Genomic DNA, 20,725 nt, shown 5'->3' on the forward strand with positions numbered 1-20,725 from the left:
CACACACACCACACACACCACTCACACACACCACTCACACACACACCCCACACACACACCACTCACACACACACATACCATTCACACACACACACACCACACACATCTGCATGCACATTCGGGCACACACAGAGGTAGGACCCTTTTCCACTGGTATTTTCTCCGGGGAAGGCTTGAGACTGCTATTGACCAAGCCTCTGTCGCCCTCTGGTGGCCTCTCTGATCCCTGCCAGCATGAAGTCTCCACACCCCACAGGCAGGAGCTGCCTGGACCTGGGACCTCGGGATGGCCCCCTCTGTGGGAATCGGAATGCACTTAGTGACTCTGCACCTGCTCCCATGGGGAGTGAGAGCCACTCGTACGCTGCTAGCCTCCCTTCCACAATCAAGATGTTGTTTCTGAGGCCTTTGGAGTCTTTGCTAGATTTCAGGGAAACCCAATGTACACACCAGAAGACAGTGCGGGTGTTAGATGAGGGCTGGGATAGGGATTGCTGGCTCTCCCCTCCTTAATGTTCTCCCTGATGTCCTTGATGGGACCCACTGGAACCCCAGGGCTCCTGGGAACCCCATTTGACAACCACTGACCTAGATAACAAACAGCTGACTCCCTTTATATGGCATTCCTGTTATTACCTCCAAGGCAGCCACAGGACAGAGTACATCAACAGCCCTGTAGAGGGGCACAAGTCACAGGCTTATTGTTTAGTTTTGAGACAAGGTCTCGCTCTCCCAGACTGAGCGTGGTGGTGCAATCACAGCTCACTGCAGCCTCAACCTCCCGGGCTCAAGCAATCCTCCCACCTAAAGCCTCCCAAGTAGCTGGGACTACAGGTGCACAGTACTATGCTCGGTTAACATTTTCAGATTTTTGTAGGCTGGATGTGGTGTCTCACACCTGTAATCCCAGCACTTTGGGAGGCCGAGGTGGGCGGATCACCTGAGGTCAGGAGTTTAAGACCAGCCTGGCCAAGATGGTGAACCCCATTTCTACTAAAAATACAAAAATTAGCCAGGTGTGGTGGTGGGCGTCTGTAATTTCAGCTACTTTGGAGGCTGAGGCAGGAGAATCACTTGAACCTGGGAGGCAGGGATTGCAGTGAGCCAAGATTGTGCCACTGCACTCCAGTCTGGGCAACAGAGTGAGACTCCATCTAAAAAAAAACACACACACACACAAAACCAGATTTTTGTAGAGTTGAGGTCTCACTATATTGCCCAGGCTGATGCTGATCTCGAACTCTTGGCCTCAAGCAATCCTCCCGCCTCAGTCTCCCAAAGTGCTAGGCTAACAAGCATGAGCCACCGTACCTGGCCACAAATAACAGGCCTTTTTTCCTTCTTTTGGGTAAATCAGAAAGAAAGCCCCAGGAGCCAAGCACCAGCACAGGCTCTCAGGGCCCAGTGCTCACTCTGGTGAACAAAGAGGACCCCACGATGCACACGCAGGCCTTACGTTTTTCCAGGGGATTCCTTCAGCCAGAAGATGTCATCACTTGTGATTCCATATTCCAAGGCACCTTCGATCTGTCAAGACAGAAATGACCCCTTGGACAAGAGCTCCATTTGGCCTGCCCTGGGGCTTCCTTAAAGAGGATGCCAGCTTTGTAGAATCAACCAGAGCTGTCCCAGGGCACACACGCACAGGGCTTCCCTGCTGCCAGTCCTTGTCTGCAGGCTGTGGCCTCTTTGGGGCTGCAGGTGGCCTGTCTGCATCTAAGCTGCTGCACTCCAGGGCCCGGTGCCCTCGCAGGGTACCTTTCCCCTCTGTTCCCCAGGACCCTCCCCTTGACCCTGGTTCAGAGCAGGATACGGGGCCTGAGGTGGGTACAGCAACTGCAGGGGCCATACAGGCAGACAGCTGGGCCCCCTCAAGTCTGCCCAGGTTCTGGACAGACACATCAAACAGACAGGGGCATGCAGCCCCAGGGAGCAACACCTGGGTTCTGGGAGGTCCAAACTCAGAGAGAGGAAGTGGGGAGAGAACAGGTCAGCAAATCAGGGCCAGCAGAGCTCAGGTGTGTCTGTGCGGCAGGGGTGGCCTATAGGGCCAGCCAGAGGAGGGGAGGCACAGGGGGTAAGTGCCACAGGCTGAGGTGGGCAGGGACTGAGGGGCAGCTCTGAGGGCACCTGGCTGAAGCCAGGACGGACTTCACACTCTCAAGGGTTGGCCCAGGCGGGCTCTGAGCCCAGAAATCATACAGGTCACCTGAAGAGGGGCGGCCAAGCAGGTGGGAGGCCCAGGGTGAACGTCCCCTTAGCAGCTGTGAGAACAAGATGTGCTGGTGGAGGAAGCGGATCTCAAACAGTTTATGCTTCCAGTTGGCAAAAAAAATAAAGTCAAGAATTTCTCAGGTTTGCTCAAGGAAAACCGAAAGGTCTGGCAATCAAAGGGACTAAAACACAAGCAAGCCTTGGCAGACACCCTGGGAAGGCGTGGCGCGGAGGGCGAAGCAGCCCTGAGCTGCCTGCCTCCTAAGGACCAGGAGTGCCTGCTGGATCCCCTGTGGGCCCAAAGAGCCGTCAGCAGCTGCCTGTGAGGTGCAGAGCAGGGCCGGGCCAGGCCAGGGCCCCCCTGCAGGGCTGCCTGTGAGGTGCAGAGCAAGGCCGGGCCGGGCCGGGCCAGGCCAGGCCAGGGCCCCGTGCAGGGCTCCCTGGTGCGGATGCATGTGCAGCTCTCCCTGGGGCCTCAGAGAAGACCAATGACCACCGGGCTACTGGAAAATGGCTGTGGCCTTCTTTAAGCAGAACCACCATGAGCCCAGTTGCCAGGAGACGGGATCACTTGGACCCTGTCTGCAGCAGCTGCCTTGAACAACTGCACAGTGTCATCCTTCAAAGCCACGTAGCCCTGAGCTCCACCTCTGTGCATAAGCAACCTGCCCCCACTAGAGGCTGCTGTGGCTGCCTGGCGGCCAGACAAGTCCCATGGCCTGTAAGGACTGGGGCTGCTTGTGCTCCTCGGGGCTGCTCCTTTCCGTTTCCACAGTAAGCACAGGACAAAGTGGACGCTGGGGTCACATCCAAGAAGCGGCAGAACCTCCCCTTGCCCTGCCTCCACCGGACTGCCCCTGGGTCTAAGTCAGAGGTGGTGTGGCCTCCAGGACGAGAGAGCCATGGTCTTCAAGAGCTTGGCTGCAGCCTACTTAGAGGCTTGCAGCAGGCAGCACACGGTTCCCTGGGAGACCCGTGAGGACTGGTCTCAGCCAAACCTCTCTGCACACCCCCAGGCCATTTGCTTTCCCTGCCGCAGCTGCCCCCCAACCCCTCACCCCGGGGCCCCTTCAACTCTGCCCCCACAACCCACAAGACTGAGCCAGGAGTTATTCACCTCTCTGTTAAAAACAGCCATAAAACTGGCAAGAACTGTGAGATTCAGAATTATGGAAATTAACCACAGGCTTGCAGCAACACAGGGAACATTTAAAGTCAGGAAAAACAGCTGAAGCTGAGTAAGAATGGGAGCTCCAGAGTGTTTTAACTCACTCTGGTCCCACTCCCACCTCAGCGGCAGCCCTGAACAGTGACATGTCAGAGAGAGCAGAACTCAGCTGGGGTCTTTCAAATCCCCCTGCAAAGAAAAGTCAGAGTCAGCATCTATAGGGTCATCTTTATCCAACTTCACTGGAGCTCAGCCAGGGCTAAAAGCCTCTCTCTGGGGGCATTTGTCTGAGGTTTTCTTCTCACAGCTGCCTGAGGGGATAGGTAACAGTTGGAACCAAAAACAGACTGCCCAAAAAGCTTCAAAGGAAAAGCCAAGGTATGAGATGTCCGCTGGAGCTTTGAATGGTTTCAGCATATTCCTGGGAACCTAGGCAAGGCACACACACGGCACTGTGCACACATCAGGAAGGACCAAGGAGGTCCTGAACCCTCACCTCCAGCTGACCTTGATCTCTGCAGAGGCAGGAAGTGAAGGCTAGGGCAGAGCTGTCTGCTGCCTGCTGAGTGTGGAAGGCATCCCCTCCAAACGCACACAGAGCCCTCAGCAAAGACCGGGAGAGTTCTTAGTTTAGGGAAATCTCCATGCAGTTCTTAGCTGACCACTAAGCTAACCAAGTAAAGACTTCAGTGGCCACATACAACAAAGAATAAGAGTCTACAAAGTCAGTTCCGAAAAGTCACCAAATAAGCAGCTGTAACAACAGAATCCTGGGGCAGAGGGAGAATCTGGTTTCCAAAGTTACCGCATTAAATTATTTGAAATGTTCAGCTTTCAATAAAAAAATTACAAGATACGTGAAGAAACAAGAAACCATGACCCTTACACACTGCTGGAAGGAATGTAAAATGCAGTCATTGTGGAAAACAGTATGAGGTTCCTTGAAAGGTTCCTTGAAAGATTCAACATAAAGTTACCACATGACCTGGCAGTTCTGCTCCTAAGTGTAACCTAAGAGAAGTGAAAACTGAAGTCCACCAAAAAACTTCTTTGCAGATGTTCACAGCGGCACTATTCATAATAGCTAAAAAGTGGAAATAACACGTGTTTACCCAAGCAAGTAGATAAACAAAATGTGGTCTATCCATACAATGGAATAGTATCTAGCCATAAAAAGGAATGATACTGACACATGCTACAATGTAGGTGAACCTGGAGGATGTTATGCTCAGTGAAGTAAGCCAGTCACTAAGGGACACACACATACGAGTCACTAAGGGACACACACATACGAGTCACTAAGGGACACACACGTACCAGTTACATGAGAAGGACTTACATGTACGATTCCACTTACACGAGGTACCTAGTGTTGTCAAATTAATAGAGACAGAAAGTAGGTGGTGGTTGCTAGGGGCTGGGGGAGGAGGCACTGGGGAGTTGGGTTTAATGGGAATAGAGTATCAGTTCGGGGATGATGGAAGCAGTTCTGGCAATGGATGGTGGTGACTGATGGCCGCACAGCTCTGTGAATGCACTAAAAACCACTGAATTGTACCCTATAAAAGGCAAAATTTTATAGCGTGTGAATTTTATTTCAAACTTTTTTTAAACTGAGGGCCGTGAAGGAGGAAGATGAAGAATGAGGCTTATATCCTGAATGTTCCAACATTCTGAGGCTGAAAGGAAAAGGAATCAGCAATGGAGACTTAGGAAGCAGGATCCTGGTGTGGAAGGGGACAGATCTAGCGGGGCAGGGAGAGAGCAGAATGAGAGCTGTCCTGAGGATCTGGCAGCATGGAGGCCACTGGGGACCCCACATTTCAGCAGTGTGGATTCAAGAGAATTGGAAAGCAGAAAGTGATGACAATGAGTATAGGGGGAAAGGGTGTGCAAGCTGCTGCTGTGGGAAGCATGTGTGTAAAAGCATATCCCTCAAAGAGGCCGGGAATGGGCCAGCACAGCAGGGACGCTGTGCTCTGGGGACACTCACGTGCGTGGGGTATCTCGGCCGCCCTCCAGTAGCAATGATGATGTGGTCAGCTGATAGCAGAATCTGAGAAGAAAAAGAGAAAGCCGTGGGTCAGATAGGTGCATGGTGATCACCCCACCAGAGGGCCTGAGCACCACAGACCTTGGCCAGCAGTTCCCATGGCCCCTGCCCTGCAGCGTGCACCCTTGGCCAGCAGTTCAGAGGCCCTGTGGAGCTGGAATCCCATCAACTGCCCATCAGCCTGGAGGGAGAGGGACAGGCAGAAAGGACAGGGAGATGTTCTAACTCCAAGCACTTCAAGGCACCCTCAAATCCCCAAAAAATCCTGCAAAGAGGGTGCGGTCACCAACCCTGTTACCATGTCACTCCGAGCAGCAGGGCAGCAAATTATTTGATCATGTTAAAGACAAGTGCCCAGCCTCAAAAGAAGCCACCTTTTCGATTCCAGCAGCACATGTTACTGAGAACAGCACCCAGGCCAAACACAGCTGCAGTTGGTGCCCAAGGTCTGCAGAAGGGTCCACAGGGAGCCACACGGGTAAGTCAGATGCTCACCTCTTTCCCACTTTTGGCAACGCCGCAAACCGTGTGCTCGTCAACAAAGCTGGCTTTGATGTTAAAGTACTTGACTTTTCTGAAAGATAAAGATAAGATTTTCAAACATTTCCTCTGCAAATTAAACCCCACCAACTGGATCAAATAGGGAGCACTGGTAAAAGTGAGCTCCACCCCCAGCAGGGCCTGGTGCTGTGGCTCAGATGGACCAAGAGGCAAGCGGCAACCACGCTGAGAAGCATGGAGGGGATATGGGGGCACCTCGCCTGTCCCCCAGGGATCCCAGGGACATGTTAACCACAGATGTCAAAGCAGGGACAGAAGCCAGCTCAGCACAGTCCTGAGAGGCCACGTACAGCCCTGGTGTGCAGCAAGAGGTGGCTGGACCTCTCTTGGGGACAGTCCTCATCACCCACACATGTTCCAGCAGGGAGCTGTGGTGCCCACCAGATGGTGTCACCTTCTGACTTCAGGGGTGTGGTAACACCAAGAGAATGGGCACGACAAGGCTGGCGAAACGGTGGCTGGGAGCATAGTGCACAGAAACAAATGACCCACGCTTTCTTCTTCTTCTTTTTTATTTTTTTTTCTGAGTCAAAGTCTCACTCTGTCGCCCAGGCTGGAGTTCAGTGGCACGATCTTGGCTCACTGCACCCTCCACCTCCTGGGTTCAAGCCATTCTCTTGCCTCAGCTCTTGCCTGAGCCTCCTGAGAAGCTGGGATTACAGGCTTGCGCCACCACACCTGGCTAATTTTTGTATTTTTAGTAGAGATGGGGTTTCGCCATGTTGGCCAGGATGACCTCAAGTGATCCACCCACCTCAGCCTCCCAAAGTGCTAGAATTACAGGCATGAGCCACCGCGCCCCACCCCTTTTTTTTTTTTTTTTTTTTTTTTTAAAGACATCCTCTCACTCTGTCACCCAGGCTGGAGTGCAGTGGCACGGTCATGGCTCACGGCAGCCTCATCTCAAGTAACTGGAACTATAGGCATGGGCAACCACACCTGGCTAGTTCATTTTATTTTTTGTAGGGATGTAGCAACAAAACTATGTTGCTCAGGCTGGTCTCCAACTCCTGGGCTCAAGTGATCCTCCCACCTCAGCCTCCCAAAGTGCTAGGATTACAGGCATGAGTCACCGCACCCGACCAGCACTTTCTAATGACAAAAGGACTGTGCTGCAGCAAGGGTTCTGGGAAGGCTCCACCTCCTGCTTGAGCCTGCCTTCTCCCCACTGGCAAGCCTGCGCCTCTATGGGCTGTCTGAGCTGCGTGAAGTTCCTACAGCAAGAGTCCTTCAATCACCTCGACAGCCAGGAAGCAGCCGTGGGACACAGCCAGGCAATGCTCATGGCAGCACTTTTCAGAAGAGTGAAAAAGCAGAAACAGCCCAAGTGCACCCCAGCCTCCTTCTGCAGATGACTCCAGAGCAGGCAGTGGGCTGGGCCTGTTTGGTGCCCGCCCAGGAGCTGCCCAGGGCAGGGAGGAAGGAGGGCAGAGCCTGCTGCCCCCAGGAAACTGTACCAGGGGATACAGAGCCCCACAAAGAAACACAGAAACGCCACAACACAGTGTGGCTTAGCTCCCTGGATAGGGGAGAGCTCGTGAGGCCCAGGTGGAGGGCAAGCAGTTGGCTTCCTGGCTCCACTTTCCTAGATTTAGTGGGCACAAAACTGCTGCCTGCTGTGAAGCCCCAGGAAAACCCGCCCTGGGGCCAAGCAAATGGTGCATGAGGAGAGCCACCAGACCTGTGCAGGACCACTGTCCCCTCCACAGCCCCGGGAGAAAGGCTGGGCCAGAGGCGGTACCAGTTTCAGGCATCTGCTGTGCTGGCAGCTGAGCCCCAGGAGAAGGTTGCAGGCCGGGGGAGCGTCGGCCTCTGTGCCAGAGATCCCCCAGGGGCTGACAAGAACGGTGACCAAGTAGGGACATTTACTCCAGCGGAAAGCACCAGGCCCCTGCACCCACACCCAAGGAGCTGGAGGTGTGCAGTAAGAAGGGGGTTCACGGGGTGGGGGCTTGCCACTGGGATGGCCGTCACCACGTATCAGCCCCAGGCCCAGCCACGTCCATGCTCTCTGGCCTGAGGCCTCCCAGCCCCAAGCGCTTCCTCCCTGTGCAGCCCTGGGCTCTGGCCATTCTGCCAGTGTGGCCTCACTCATTCCTCGACAGCACCTCCAGGCTCTGCTCAGCAGCAAAGGGCAGACTCCCCTTCCCCTGCAGTCACTCCCATCTGCCCCTTGTCCTCATCCCCACCCATGAGCAGGACGTGAACCCCCAGAGCCTGCCAGAGCATGCTCTGCACAGTAAGTAAGCGTGTGTTCAGGCACGGAACGCCCGAGAGAAGGCCCAGAGGGCGGCCCACTCCTAGAGAGAGCTTCAGTACCTGTCCTGAAGCTGGACACGGTGGCCCCAGTTCAGGGATTTCACGTGGTTTTGAACAGCTTCTGCCATCTTCCTCCTGTGAAGATACAAAACAAAATGTAAAAGCCACAACACAGGTGTTAGCTGCAGGGCCTCACAATGGACTATTAGATTCAAATGGTACATTCATAGAAATATCAAAAAACAAGAGTGCTTTTAAAGGTGGCAAAACATGACATCCATCCCTACGTGCCACCGCCTGTCCCAGGCTCGGGGCTGTGGACCTTTGGACTCACAGAAAACAGGGGCTCTGACCCACGGCTCTCCAGGTGCAGCTGCTCTGTGCCTCAAAGGCTACCCACTGCAGGCAGAGGCCTATCTGAGCCACTGTGGGTGTGGCTGGGCCACGTGGTCCCCTCCCAGAAGAGCTCAGCTGAAGCGGCCTCCCACCCGCACTCCTGGCCTTGGAGATGCACTGTTCTTGGTGGGGCTGTGCTGTGCATGGCTGTAGCATCCCTGGGCTCCCCGCAAAGGGGAGCAAACCCTTCCCCAGTGACAACCAAAACTGTCTCCAGACATTCCCAAATGTCTGAGGCAGACAGCGCGGAGTCGCCCCTGGCTGAGAAACCCATCCTACAGCGCACTCCCCATGAGGGTTCATGGAGGATAAGTCTCCTCTTCCTCTTCCACCCAAGAGTAGAAGAAAAGCACTGGAATGCCACAGCACCAGGTCCTTACCAGTCATGCGGCACAGGCTGGGCCACCTCCCAGCCATAGTGGGGGGCATCTCGGATCAGGCTTCCCAGCAGTGCCGCCTGGTGCATCAGCTTCTTGGGGATGCAGCCCACGTTGACGCAGGTGCCGCCGAGGCCCCACCGAGTGCCTGGCACGTGGGAAGAGCACACTTGAATTTATGTTCAGGTGACGGCTGGAGGCTTCCCTGTTCTTCTAGAGTGTTTGGAATTCCTTTAAGTTGCTTTGTAACTCTAACAGAGCCCAGCTGACATGCCACACGAATCTGCTCTCTATAACTATACTCAAAAATGAAAACAGTTTTTTAAAATTATCATTTATTTATTTATTTATTTGAGATGGAGTTTTGCTCTTGTTACCCAGGCTGGAGTGTAATGGCACGATCTCGGTTCACCCCAACCTCCGCCTCCCGGGTTCAAGCTATTCTCCTGCCTCAGCCTCCTGAGTAGCTGGGATTATAGGCATGCGCCACCATGCCCGGCTAATTTTGTATTTTTAGTAGAGATGGGATTTCTCCATGTTGGTCAGGCTGGTCTTGAACTCCCGACCTCAGGTGATCCACCCGCCTTGGCCTCCCAAAGTGCTGGGATTACACGTGTGAGCCACCGTGCCCGGCCTATTTTTATTTTTAATTAAAAAAAAATTTTTAGGCTGAGTGTGGTGGCTCACACCTGTAATCGAGCACTTTGAGAGGCCGAGGCAGGCGGATAACCTGAGGTCAGGAGTTCAAAAACAGTCTGGCCAACATGGTGAAACCCTGTCTCTACTAAAAATACAAAAATTAGCTGGGCATGGTGGCACATGCCTGTCGTCCCAGCTACTCAGGAGGCTGAGGCACAAGAATCACTTGAACCCGGGTGGCAGAGGTTGGCAGTGAGCCGAGATCGCACCACTGCACTCCAGCCTGGGTGACAGAGCGAGACTTTCTCAATTAAAAAAAAAAAAATTTAGAGATAAGTTCTCACTCTGTCGCCCAGGCTGGAGTGCAGTGGTGCAATCATAGCTCACTGCAGTCTCGAACTCCTGGGCTCAAGTGATCAAGGCCCGCCTTGGCTTCCAAAAGTACTGTGAGTACAGGTGTGAGCCACTGCATCTGGCCAGAGTCATTTTCGATAATGATGAAGAAATTTAAAGTAATGATGAGTGAAACAGGACACTGTCCAGAGACCATGGACAGCAGGGCTGAAGGACTTTGGTGTCAGCTGCCCTCTATACAGAACTGGGCCCACCTCCCACCTCCTTCCCCAGGACACCCGGCTCCCATAGGGTACTGCCTACCTTGGGGAGAAGGTTCCACGTAGTCCACCACGGCTACCTTCCTTCCCAGCTGAGCGGCTGGAAGGATAAGGAGAGCAGCAGGTGAGCATGGGGAGCTGGCTCAGGACTCAAGAACAGGCACTCCTCGGGGCTTGTGAGGTCCAGAAGAGCGTGGGCAGGGCCTGGGCCTGCGGCTGCCCACACAGTAGCTGAGCTGCGTAATGCTAGGGACCCCTGATCCGCCTCTGCGCTCTGGCCCGCTGAGCTGCGCGATGCTAGGGACCCCTGATCTGCCTCTGTGCTCTGGCCCGCTGAGCTGCGCTGCCTGCTGGCTCTGCATTGAGTCTTCCAGCCTCTTTCTGCCACTGCTTACCCAGCTGCGCTGCCATAGGCAGGAGCCCTGAGACCTCTCAGGGCCCGCAGCCGTTGTACCATCCACCCCTCACAGTGCTGGCATCAGCCCCACCTGCCCCTGCACGTTCACGTTCACCATAAGCCCAGTGCCCACCCAAGCATCCCTGGGTGGCATCCCCCAGGTAGCCACTCACGGGGAATGGCTCCTGACTCAGAGGCTCTCCCTTGTCCCTTCCTATCCCAGCCGGAGCCCCCTAGGTGGGTATTCGCTGCCTCACTCTCAGGACCAGGACACCAAAGCTCAGGAGAAGTGACGCAGCAGCCCCAGGGTGGGCCAGCCCCAGAACAGGAGCCGAGACCTGACTGCAAACCATACTTCCTGCTGCAGAGCCACCCAGTTGCCCTCCCAGCCATCAGCGGGGCCACCCAGGGCCACAGTTTCTGGAGCCAACTCAGAAACCATTCGCCAAGACCGGGCATGGTGGCTCACACCTGTTATCCCAGCACTTTGGGAGGCTGAGGTAGGTGTATCACTTGTGGTCAGGAGTTCAAGACCAGCCTGGCCAACATGGTAAAACGTGTCTCCACTAAAAATAAAAATGAAAAAAATTGGCCAGGTGTAGTGGTGCAAGCCTATAGCCCCAGCTACCCAGGAGGCTGAGGCAAAAGAATCATCTGAGCCCAGGAGGCAGAGGCTGCAGTGAGTGGAGATCACACCACTGCACTCCAGCCTGGGCAACAGAGCAAGACTCTGTCTCAAAAAAGAAAGAAAGAAAGAAGAAAAAAAAAAAAAAAAAACATTAGCCAGGGCTAATTTCAAGCTTCCATTTGCCCGGGCTTGGGCACTGCATCAGCAAACTTCAGGCCTTGGACTTGACTGCCTCCCAGTGCACACATAAATCTCGTGAACCCTAAAATGCCTTTGATTCGTGGCTATTAGAAAGCAAGATTAGAACAAAGTTTTGTAAGAGTTCGTTTTTAAAATCCATTTTGCTTGGCTGGATGCAGTGGCTCATGCTTGTAATCTCAGCACTTTGGGAGGCCGAGGTGGGCAGATCACAAGGGCAGGAAATCGAGACCATCCTGGCTAACACGGTGAAACCCTGCCTCTACTAAAAAATACAAAAACAAAATTAGTTGGGCGTGGTGGCGGGTGCCTGTAGTCCCAGTTACTCGGGAGGCTGAGGCGGGAGAATGGCGTGAACCCGGGAAGTGGAGCTTGCAGTGAGCTGAGATCGCACCACTGCACTCCAGCCTGGGCGACAAAGCGAGACTCCATCTCAAAAAAAAACAACAAAAAAAAACATCCATTTTGCTCACTGAATTAATAATGTAATAATGGGATTCCCACGCTCAATTTAAAAGCTCAGGCCAAGGGGGATGCTTCAAAAAGCTAATGTCACCCAGGCGTGGTGGCTCACGCCTGTAATCCCAACACTTTGGGAGGCGGATCACCTGAGGTCAGGAGTTCGAGACCAGCCTGGCCAACATGGTGAAACCCCACCTCTACTAAAAATACAAAAATTAGCAGGGCATGGTGGCAGGCGCCTGTAGTCCCACTTACTCATGAGGCTGAGGCAGGAAAATTGCTTGAACCCAGGAAGCGGAGGTTGCAGTGAGCTGAGATTGTGCCACTGTACTCTAGACTGGGTGACAGAGTGAGACTCTGTCTCAAAAAAAAAAAAAAAAGCTGATGTCCACAAGACGCAGTGGCTCACGCCTATAATCTCAACACTTTGGGAGGCCACAGCAGGCAGACTGCTTGAGTCCAGGAGTTTGAGACCAGTCTGGGCAATATAGCAAAACTCTGTCTCTACAAAAAAACACAAAAATTAGCCGGGTGTGGGGGCATGCACCTGTAGTCCCAGCTGTTCGGGAGGCTAAGGTGGGAGGATGGCTTGAGCTTAGGAGGTGGAGGCTGCAGTGAGCCAAGATTGTGCCACTGCACTCCAGCCTAGGTGACAGAGCAAGACCCTGTCTCAAAAAAAAAACAAAAAGCCAGTGTGTAACTCCTACATCTGACCATGATGGAGCAGCAGGGCCCAGATTTACCCTCCCCCTGAAGCAATCCAAAACCCAGGTAAAATGCATGAAACAACGGGCTTTCAGGTACTCCATGTCAGGCAACAAAGGACCTAAGAGAGAGGAAACAAACACGGTGAGCCCTGGGGAGTCTCCAGGACCCAGCACTGCAGGCCGGGGGAGATGGGGAGAGTCCAGCACAGGAGAGGGCTGAGAGCTGGGGGAGACTGAGGCAGCCAGAGGTCATGCATAGAAGACAATGAGGAGGGGGCTGCCCAGGGAATCTGGGAGATCTGATCGGCGCATGTGTCTTGGGAAACTACCTGAGACCAGAAAGAACCACCTGGAAGGACTGGAAGGGACAGTGCCCACACAGGGCAGGGGACGGTGCCTGTTCCCAGAAGCTGGACTGGGAAAAGCATATAATTCCTGGGGCGTTGGGTCATGCCCCAGTAGTTGAGAATCATTAGCCCTAGACTGGGCACTGCTCCATACCCACCTAACAAATCTTTTGCAGAAGACCCAAAAGGATCAAACTGACTCTTCATAACTGCATCCCAGAACAGAGCTCAAAAATAGTGTTTCTAGAAATACAAAAATGCCCAGAACCCAACAAGGTAAATTCAAGTGTCTGGCATTCAACCGAAAATTACCAGTCACACAAAGAAGCAGGAAAATACACCTATAAAGGGGACAAAAAAAAATCAGTCAATGGAGACTGACTTGGAACAGACACAGATGTCAGAATTAGCAGAAATGATCAATAAAACAGGTATTCTAACTATTCCATATTTTTTTATTTTTATTTCTTTGCTTAGATGACTCACTTCTGTGCCCCAACTCCACCTTATCACATATGATAAACTATCTGTTCATGTGTCTGTCTCGGTAACTAGACTGCAGAACTCCGTGAGTCAGGGGCTTTGGTCCTGGTTTGTCTTTGTTGTTCCGGGTCCTGGCCCAGAGCTTGGACCACAATAAGTATTCGAATAGTTTGTTGAAGAAATTAACATGTTAAAAACAAATCTTTTTCACAGAACACTGTTCCTCCTTCAGTGTTCAAGATCCCAGACCTTTCGGTCCCTTTTTACCTACTTACTCCCTACCAAAAGTTCTCTCTCCTTCGACTCCAGGGTGGTTTTATAAACCTCTTATGCATCTCAACTTGCACTATATGGTAGCTACTTCTCAAAGCCACAGACTTTTGGTGTGGGAAGGATCTTTTTTTCTTTTTTTTTGAGATGGAGTCTAGCTCTGTCACCCAGGCTGGAGTGCGGTGGCATGATCTTGGCTCACTGCAACCTCCAGCTCCTGGGTTCAAGCGATTCTCCTGCCTCAACCTCCTGAGTAGCTGGGATTACAGGTGCGCACCACCATGCCCGGCCAATTTCTTTGTATTTTTAGTAGAGATGGGGTTTCACTATGTTGGTCAGGCTGGTCTTAAACTCCTGATCTCATGATCCGCCCACCTCGGCCTCCCAAAGTGCTGGGATTACAGGCGTGAGCCACCATGCCCGGCCGGGAAGGATATTATATGCAATTTGTTCTACCTACTTACCTGAAGTTTGAGTCTCCTTCATAACATTCTCACCAAGTGCTCACCTATGCCTGGTGCCTTTGTCTGGGAATATACTACCTTCCCAAGTGGCCATTTAATTTTGGGAACTCTCCCAATATAAAATTCCTCCTCATATTAATTGGAAATGTTTTCCTGTAACTGTTAACTATCTCCACCCCCTCTCCCACATGCCCACTCTTTAAAATTTAAAACTATTTTTTTCCTTTCCCTTTTCTCTTTTTGAATTCCTTCGATGATGAGTTTCAAGGATAGATTCCTTCAGCTAGGATAGTTTAGGTCACTTCTCTCCAAATGACCCACCTTCTCCAAACCTCTGTTCAGAAGGGATCTCGATGCTCCCAGTAGGAAGTCTGAGGCCCTAAAAATGGGCAGCTCTCAACCTGTCCTGGCTCTGGGCTGTATCAGCCTTGAACTCGGTCGCATCAAACATCTGACTTATAGAAGTTAACACAGCCGACTGGGTGTGGTAACTGACACCTGTAATACCAGCACTTTGGGAGGCCGAGGCGGGCAGATCACCTGAGGTCAGGAGTTCGAGACCAGCCTGATCAACATAGTGAAATCTTGTCTCTACTAAAAATACAAAATTAGCCAGGTGTGGTGGTGGGTGCCTGTAATCCCAGCTACTCGGGAGGCTGAGGCAGGAGAATTGCTTGAACCCGGGAGGCAGAGGTTGCAGTGAGCTGAGATGGCACCACTGCACTCCAGCCTGGGCAACAAGAGTGAAACTATGTCTCAAAAAAAAAAAAAAGTTAACACAGCATTCACTGAAACCCCTGAGGCTTTTTTTTTCAAATCTTGTGGACTTGTGAGTGGTACAACTGCAGCTGCCTTGCCTGGTAGCTTGGGTACCTGGTTTGTGGGTCCAAGTGTAGGTCATTTGGGTAGACTTGATTTTTTTTTTTAATTTTAAAAAAGCTTTTTTTTTTTCTTTTAAAGAGACAGGGTCTCACCTTGTCGCCCAGGCACTGGTGTGCAGCAGTGCGATCACAGCCTGCTTACGCCTTGACCTCTTGGGCTCAAGCGATCCTCTCAGCTCAGCCTCCCAAAGTGCTGGGACCACAGGCACACACCACGCCCAGCCCTCAGTGGTTTTGATGCATGAGTGTATCCCCAGACCCTCCAAAGGGGAGAACAGTGCCTTATCTCTCTCCTTCTTCCACCAAGAAGGCCGCAACTGGCCTTTTAACCTTGATCCAAGCGAGGCTGAAAAGCAAACAGGGCGTTCATCTTCATCCTTTATAGCCACATAGCCACATCTCCTGCCCACAAGCAGATTCCATCACCCCTCGCACCCTAAGGCCCAGCCTCATCAGCCGCAGTATCTTCACCTGGCCTTTCACACTGAAGCAGAAGGGGTGAGTTTACTTTCAGCTGCATGGTCTCCATCATACCCGTAGACCCAACAGCCGAGATTCCCCTCCGACCCTTCTCCTCAGCTCACTGCCCCACTAGCCATTCTGCATGTTCAAACAGTGCAGGAGCAACATGGAAGATATAACCAAAGGCTCAAGCTGGATTGTAGAGATGAAAACTACAATACAGAAGATGAAAAATACACTGGACGGGATTAATGGCAGGTCAGATGTTGCAGAATCTTTTATTGGTGGGTTTGAAAACATAGAAATAGAAACTATCCAAAATGAAACGCAGAGTGAGAAATGTTTCTAATGAAAAGAGCATCAGTAGGTTCTGGGGAAGCTTCATGAAGCCTAATATACATGGAATTAAAAGTCCCCACATGTCAGGGGAAGAGGGAGGGACAGAACAATTATTTGATAAAATAATGGTCAAAAAATTTCACAACTTCACAAAAACTAAAAATTCATAGAACCAAGAAGTTCAACAAACTCTGGCAAAACAAATAATAATAACACAACAACATCAAGGCACACCATAAGTAAAAACCATTGCTTAAGGCCAATGAAAAGAGAAAATCCTAAAAGCAACGAAGACACACTACAGGGAAACTAAGATAAAAATAGTAGCGGATTTCTCACTGGAAACAATGCAAGCCAGAAGTCAGAGGGGCAAAATTTTTAAAGTACTGAAAAAAAAAAGGGGGGGGGGGGGGCCAGGCATGGTGGCTCACGCCTGTAATCCCAGCACTTTGGGAGGCCAAGGCGGGCGGATCACAAGGTCTGGAGATAGAGACCATCCTGGCTAACATAGTGAAACCCCGTCTCTACTAAAATCACAAAAAAATTAGCCGGGCATGGTGGCATGCACCTATAGTCCCAGCTACTCAGGAGGCTGAGGCCGGAGAATGGCACGAACCCAGGAGACAGAGCTTGCAGTGAGCCAAGATCGCGCCACTGCACTCCAGCCTGGGTGACAGAACAAGACTCCATCTCAAAAAAAAAAAAAAAAACAACAACAAAAGAAGGCAAAATAAAGATGTTTTCAGACATACAAAAGCTGAAAGAATTCATTACCCCTAGAGCCATATTACAAGAAATGCTAAAGGATGCCCTTAAGGTAGAAGAAATATACCAGATGGAAATGTGGATCCTCACAAAGGAATGAAGAGCACAGAAATACATGGGTGAGTATGTGAGATTTTCTCACACGACTTAAGTATATTTTAAACAAATATAATAATGATGTATTGTGGATTTATAACATGTAACAGTAAACACACGATACAATAACATAGAATGAAGGTTAAGAGGGGTGGAATAGATGTATGCTCTTTTAAGAGTAGACTGGCAAGTTAAGGTACATGCCATAAACCCTAAAGCAACTCAAAATAAATCAAAGACCTAACTGTAAGAGCTTGAACTATAAAACGCTTAGAAGAAAACACAGGTGTAAATCTTTGTGACCTTGGATTTCTTAGCTATGATACCAAAATCATAAGCAACAAAGGAAAAAAATAGATAAATTGGACTTCACCAAAATTTAAAACTTTTGTGGCACAAAGGATACCATTAAGAAAGTGCAAAGAGGCCAGGCACGGTGGCTCATGCCTGTAATACCAGCACTCTGGGAGGCCGAGGTGGGCGGATCACCTGAGGTCAAGAGTTCAAGACCAGCCTGGCCAACATGGTGAAACCCCATCTCTACAACAAGTACAAAAATTAGTCGGGTATAGTGGTGTGTGTCTGTGGTCCCAGCTACTCGGGAGGCTGAGGCAGGAGAATCACTTGAGCCCGGGAGGCACAGGTTGCAGTGAGCCAAGATCACATCACTGCACTCCAGCCAGGGTGACAGAGCGAGACTCCATCTCAAAAAACAAAACAACGGTGGCTCACACCTGTTAATCCCAACCCTTTGGAAGGCCAAGGTGGGCGGATCACTTGAGAGGTCAAGAGTTCGAGACCAGCCTGGCCAGTATGGTGAAACCCCGTCTCTACTAAAAATACAAAAAATTAGCTGGACGTGGTGGTGCACACCTGTAATCCCAGCTACTTGGGAGGCTGAGGTGGGAGAATTGCTTGAGCCCGAGAGGCGGAGGTTGCAGTGAGCCGAGATGTTGCCACTGCACCCCAGCCTGGGCAACAGAGTCAGACCCTGTCTTCAAACAAACAAAAACAGCTGAAATGTCCAGAACAGACACATTCATGGATATAGGAAGTAGATTAATGGTTGCCAGGGGCTGGGGAGAGGTGGGAAGAGACTGACTGCTAATGGGTACAGGGTATTTTGGGGAGAAACTAAAATGTTCTTGAATAACACAGGTTTGAACTGCACAGGTCCGCTCATACATGGATTTTTTTTTTTTTAATTGTTAAACATACATTTAAAAACACAAATTTTGGCCGGGCGCAGTGGCTCACTCCTGTAATCCTAGCTGTGATTGGGAGGCTGAGGTGGGCGGATCACCTGAGGTCAGGAGTTCGAGACTAGCCTGGCCAACATGGTGAAACCCCGTCTCTACTAAAAATACAAAAATTAGCTGGGCGTGGTGGCAGGCACCTGTAATCCCAGCTACTCGGGAGGCTGAGGCAAGAGAACTGCTTGAATCCGGGAGGCAGAGATTGCAGTGAGCTGAGATTGTGCCATTGCACTCCAGCCTGGGTGACAAGAGCAAAACTTGGTCTCAAAAAAATATATATATTATCTCTCCATATCAGCAAGTTCCAAATCTGTAACCAAACTCGGACTGGAAATACAGTACTCAGCTGGGCGTGGTGGTTCATGCCTGTAATCCAGCACTTTGGGAGGCTGAGGCAGATGGATCACTCGAGCTCAAGAATTCAAGACCAGCCTGGGCAACATAGCGAAACCCCATCTCCACCAAAAAATACAAAAAGTAGCTGGGCATGGTGGTGCCTGTGGTCCCAGCCACTTGGGAGGCTGAGGTGGGAAAATCGCTTGAACCCGGGAGGTGGAGGTTGCAGTGAGCCGAGATTGCGCCATTTACTGCAGCCTGGGCAATACAGTGAGACCTTGTCTCAAAAAAAAAAAAGAAAGAAAAGAAAGAAAAAGAAAAAAACAGTATTCACAGGATGCAAAACTATATATACAGAGGGCTGACTCTGTATCCGTGGGTGCTGCAGGGCCGACTGCCTGACTCTAGTATGCACGAATTTCGGTGTCCATGGATTTTGGTAACAGCAGGGGGTCCTGAAACCAATCGTCCTCAGGTACCGAGGGACAAACGCATACGTAATGTAAGGTATATCTCAATAAAACTATTCTAAAAATATGAAACACTTAGGGACGTATCTGATAAAATATGTGAAAGACGTATACATTGAAAACTACAGGCCAGGCACGGTGGCTCATTCCTGTAATCCCAATGTTTTGGGAGGCCAAGGTGGGAGGATCATTTGAGCCCAGGATTTCGAAACCAGCCTGGGCAACACAAAGAGAGCCTCATCTTTCTTTTTTTTAATTAAAAAAACTTGAATAAAAAAGAAACTACAAAATGCTGCTAAAAGAAATGAAAAAACACCTAAATAAGAGATATACCACACGACTCAGCTGGTCCATTTTTAGGCACTTACCCAAAATAATTTGAAACATATATCCACACAAACACACAGACAGATGTTCACAGCAGTATTGTCCACGATGGCCAAAAGGTGGAAACAATTCAAGTGTCCAGCTACAGGGGAACACGTACACAAAACGACACAGCCATAAATAGAACACTACTCAGCAATGAAAAGCAAGAAACCATCGACACTCGCGCCAACGAAGATGAGTCTCAAGGTCATTACCCTGAGTGAAAGAAGCCAGAAGAGGAAGATGACATACAGCAGTATTCCGTTTATACGCAATTATAGAAAATGCAAACTATAGTGACAGACAGCACATGCCTGGTTGCCTGGGATGCAGAGCAGGGGAAGCCGGAAGGGATTGCCAAGGTTTCAGAAAATGTTGGGGTGTTATGGGCTGAGCCATATCCCCTCAAAATCCCTGTGTGGAAGCCCTAAACCCTAGCACTTCAGAATGTGACTGTATTTAGAGACAGGGTCTTCAAAAAGGTAATTAAGTTGGCTGGAGGCGGTGACTCATGCCTGTAATCCCAGCACTTTGGGAGGCCGAGGCAGGCGGATCACTTGAGGCCAGAAGTTCGAGACCAGCTTGACCAACATGGTGAAACCCAATCTCTACTGAAATACAAAAATTAGCCAAGTGTGGTGGCAGGTGCCTGTAGTCCGAGCTACTCGGGAGGCTGAGACAGGAGAACGGTGTGAACCCGGGAGGCAGAGGTTGCACTGAGCCGAGATCGCACCACTGCACTCCAGCCTGGGCAACAGAGTGAGACTCTGTCTCAGAAAAAAAAAAAAAAAAAAAAATGAGGCCATATACAGGTGCAGTGGCCACACTTGTAATAGCATTTTGGGAGGCTAAGGCAGGAGGATGGCTTGAACCCAGGAGTTTGAGGTTGCAGTAAGCTGAGATCACGACACTGCACTCCAGCCTGGGACACAGAACAAGACTCTGTCTCCAATAAAAAGCCAACAAAATAAGAGGGCATCCACCTGATCCATTAGGACAGGTATAGGTAGAGATTAGGACATAGACATGCACAGAGGGACAACGACTGCCATCTACAGCCCAAGGGACAGGTCTCAGAAGAAACCAGCCCTGCCCGCATCTTGATGATTTCTAGCCTCCAGAACTGAGAGACAATAAGCATGTGTTGTTTCAGCCGCCCAGTCTGTTATGGCAGTCTGTTTATTATGGCAGCCCCGGCGGACTAACGGGGTGGAGGACACACTCGCCAATCTTGACTGCAGTACTGGCTGCACGGACACATGCACATGTCAAGAATGATCAGGTTGCCCATTTTAATAGGTACAGTTCATCTCAAAAAAGCCGCAAAACCACGTCATCCTCTGCAGGGAAATGCCACTCTCATGAAAGGCGGAGACATACCCAGGAGCTGTCCACATTCCAGATTAAAGGGGACTCAGGTCTCTGCAGCTGGTCACTCCCAGCATGGGAGTGAACACACAGCCCAGGTGCCCGGTCTGCTAAAAGGAACAGCACTAGGCCTCGTGGCTCCCTGT

The 20,725-nt window shown here is 50.9% G+C and overlaps 1 protein-coding gene across 7 annotated transcripts in view; it reads right to left on the reverse strand.

Moving 5' to 3' along the window:
* The window catches only part of TXNRD2 (thioredoxin reductase 2), a 64,881-nt gene that overhangs the window by 31,994 nt on the left and 12,162 nt on the right, over positions 1 to 20,725 (reverse strand). For all 7 annotated transcript variants that reach the window (XM_032138147.2, XM_032138145.2, XM_058431197.1 and 4 more), the window contains exons 3-8: positions 10,325 to 10,381; positions 9,032 to 9,176; positions 8,316 to 8,390; positions 5,931 to 6,009; positions 5,376 to 5,438; positions 1,457 to 1,527 (exon numbers count right to left, since the gene is read on the reverse strand). In XM_032138147.2, coding sequence (XP_031994038.1) covers positions 1,457 to 1,527; positions 5,376 to 5,438; positions 5,931 to 6,009; positions 8,316 to 8,390; positions 9,032 to 9,176; positions 10,325 to 10,381 — 490 coding nt within the window. The remainder of the gene's footprint in view (positions 1 to 1,456; positions 1,528 to 5,375; positions 5,439 to 5,930; positions 6,010 to 8,315; positions 8,391 to 9,031; positions 9,177 to 10,324; positions 10,382 to 20,725) is intronic.

Source organism: Hylobates moloch, unplaced genomic scaffold, assembly GCF_009828535.3.
Source record: "Hylobates moloch isolate HMO894 unplaced genomic scaffold, HMol_V3 SCAFFOLD_19, whole genome shotgun sequence".
Classification (NCBI taxonomy): Eukaryota; Metazoa; Chordata; class Mammalia; order Primates; family Hylobatidae; genus Hylobates; species Hylobates moloch.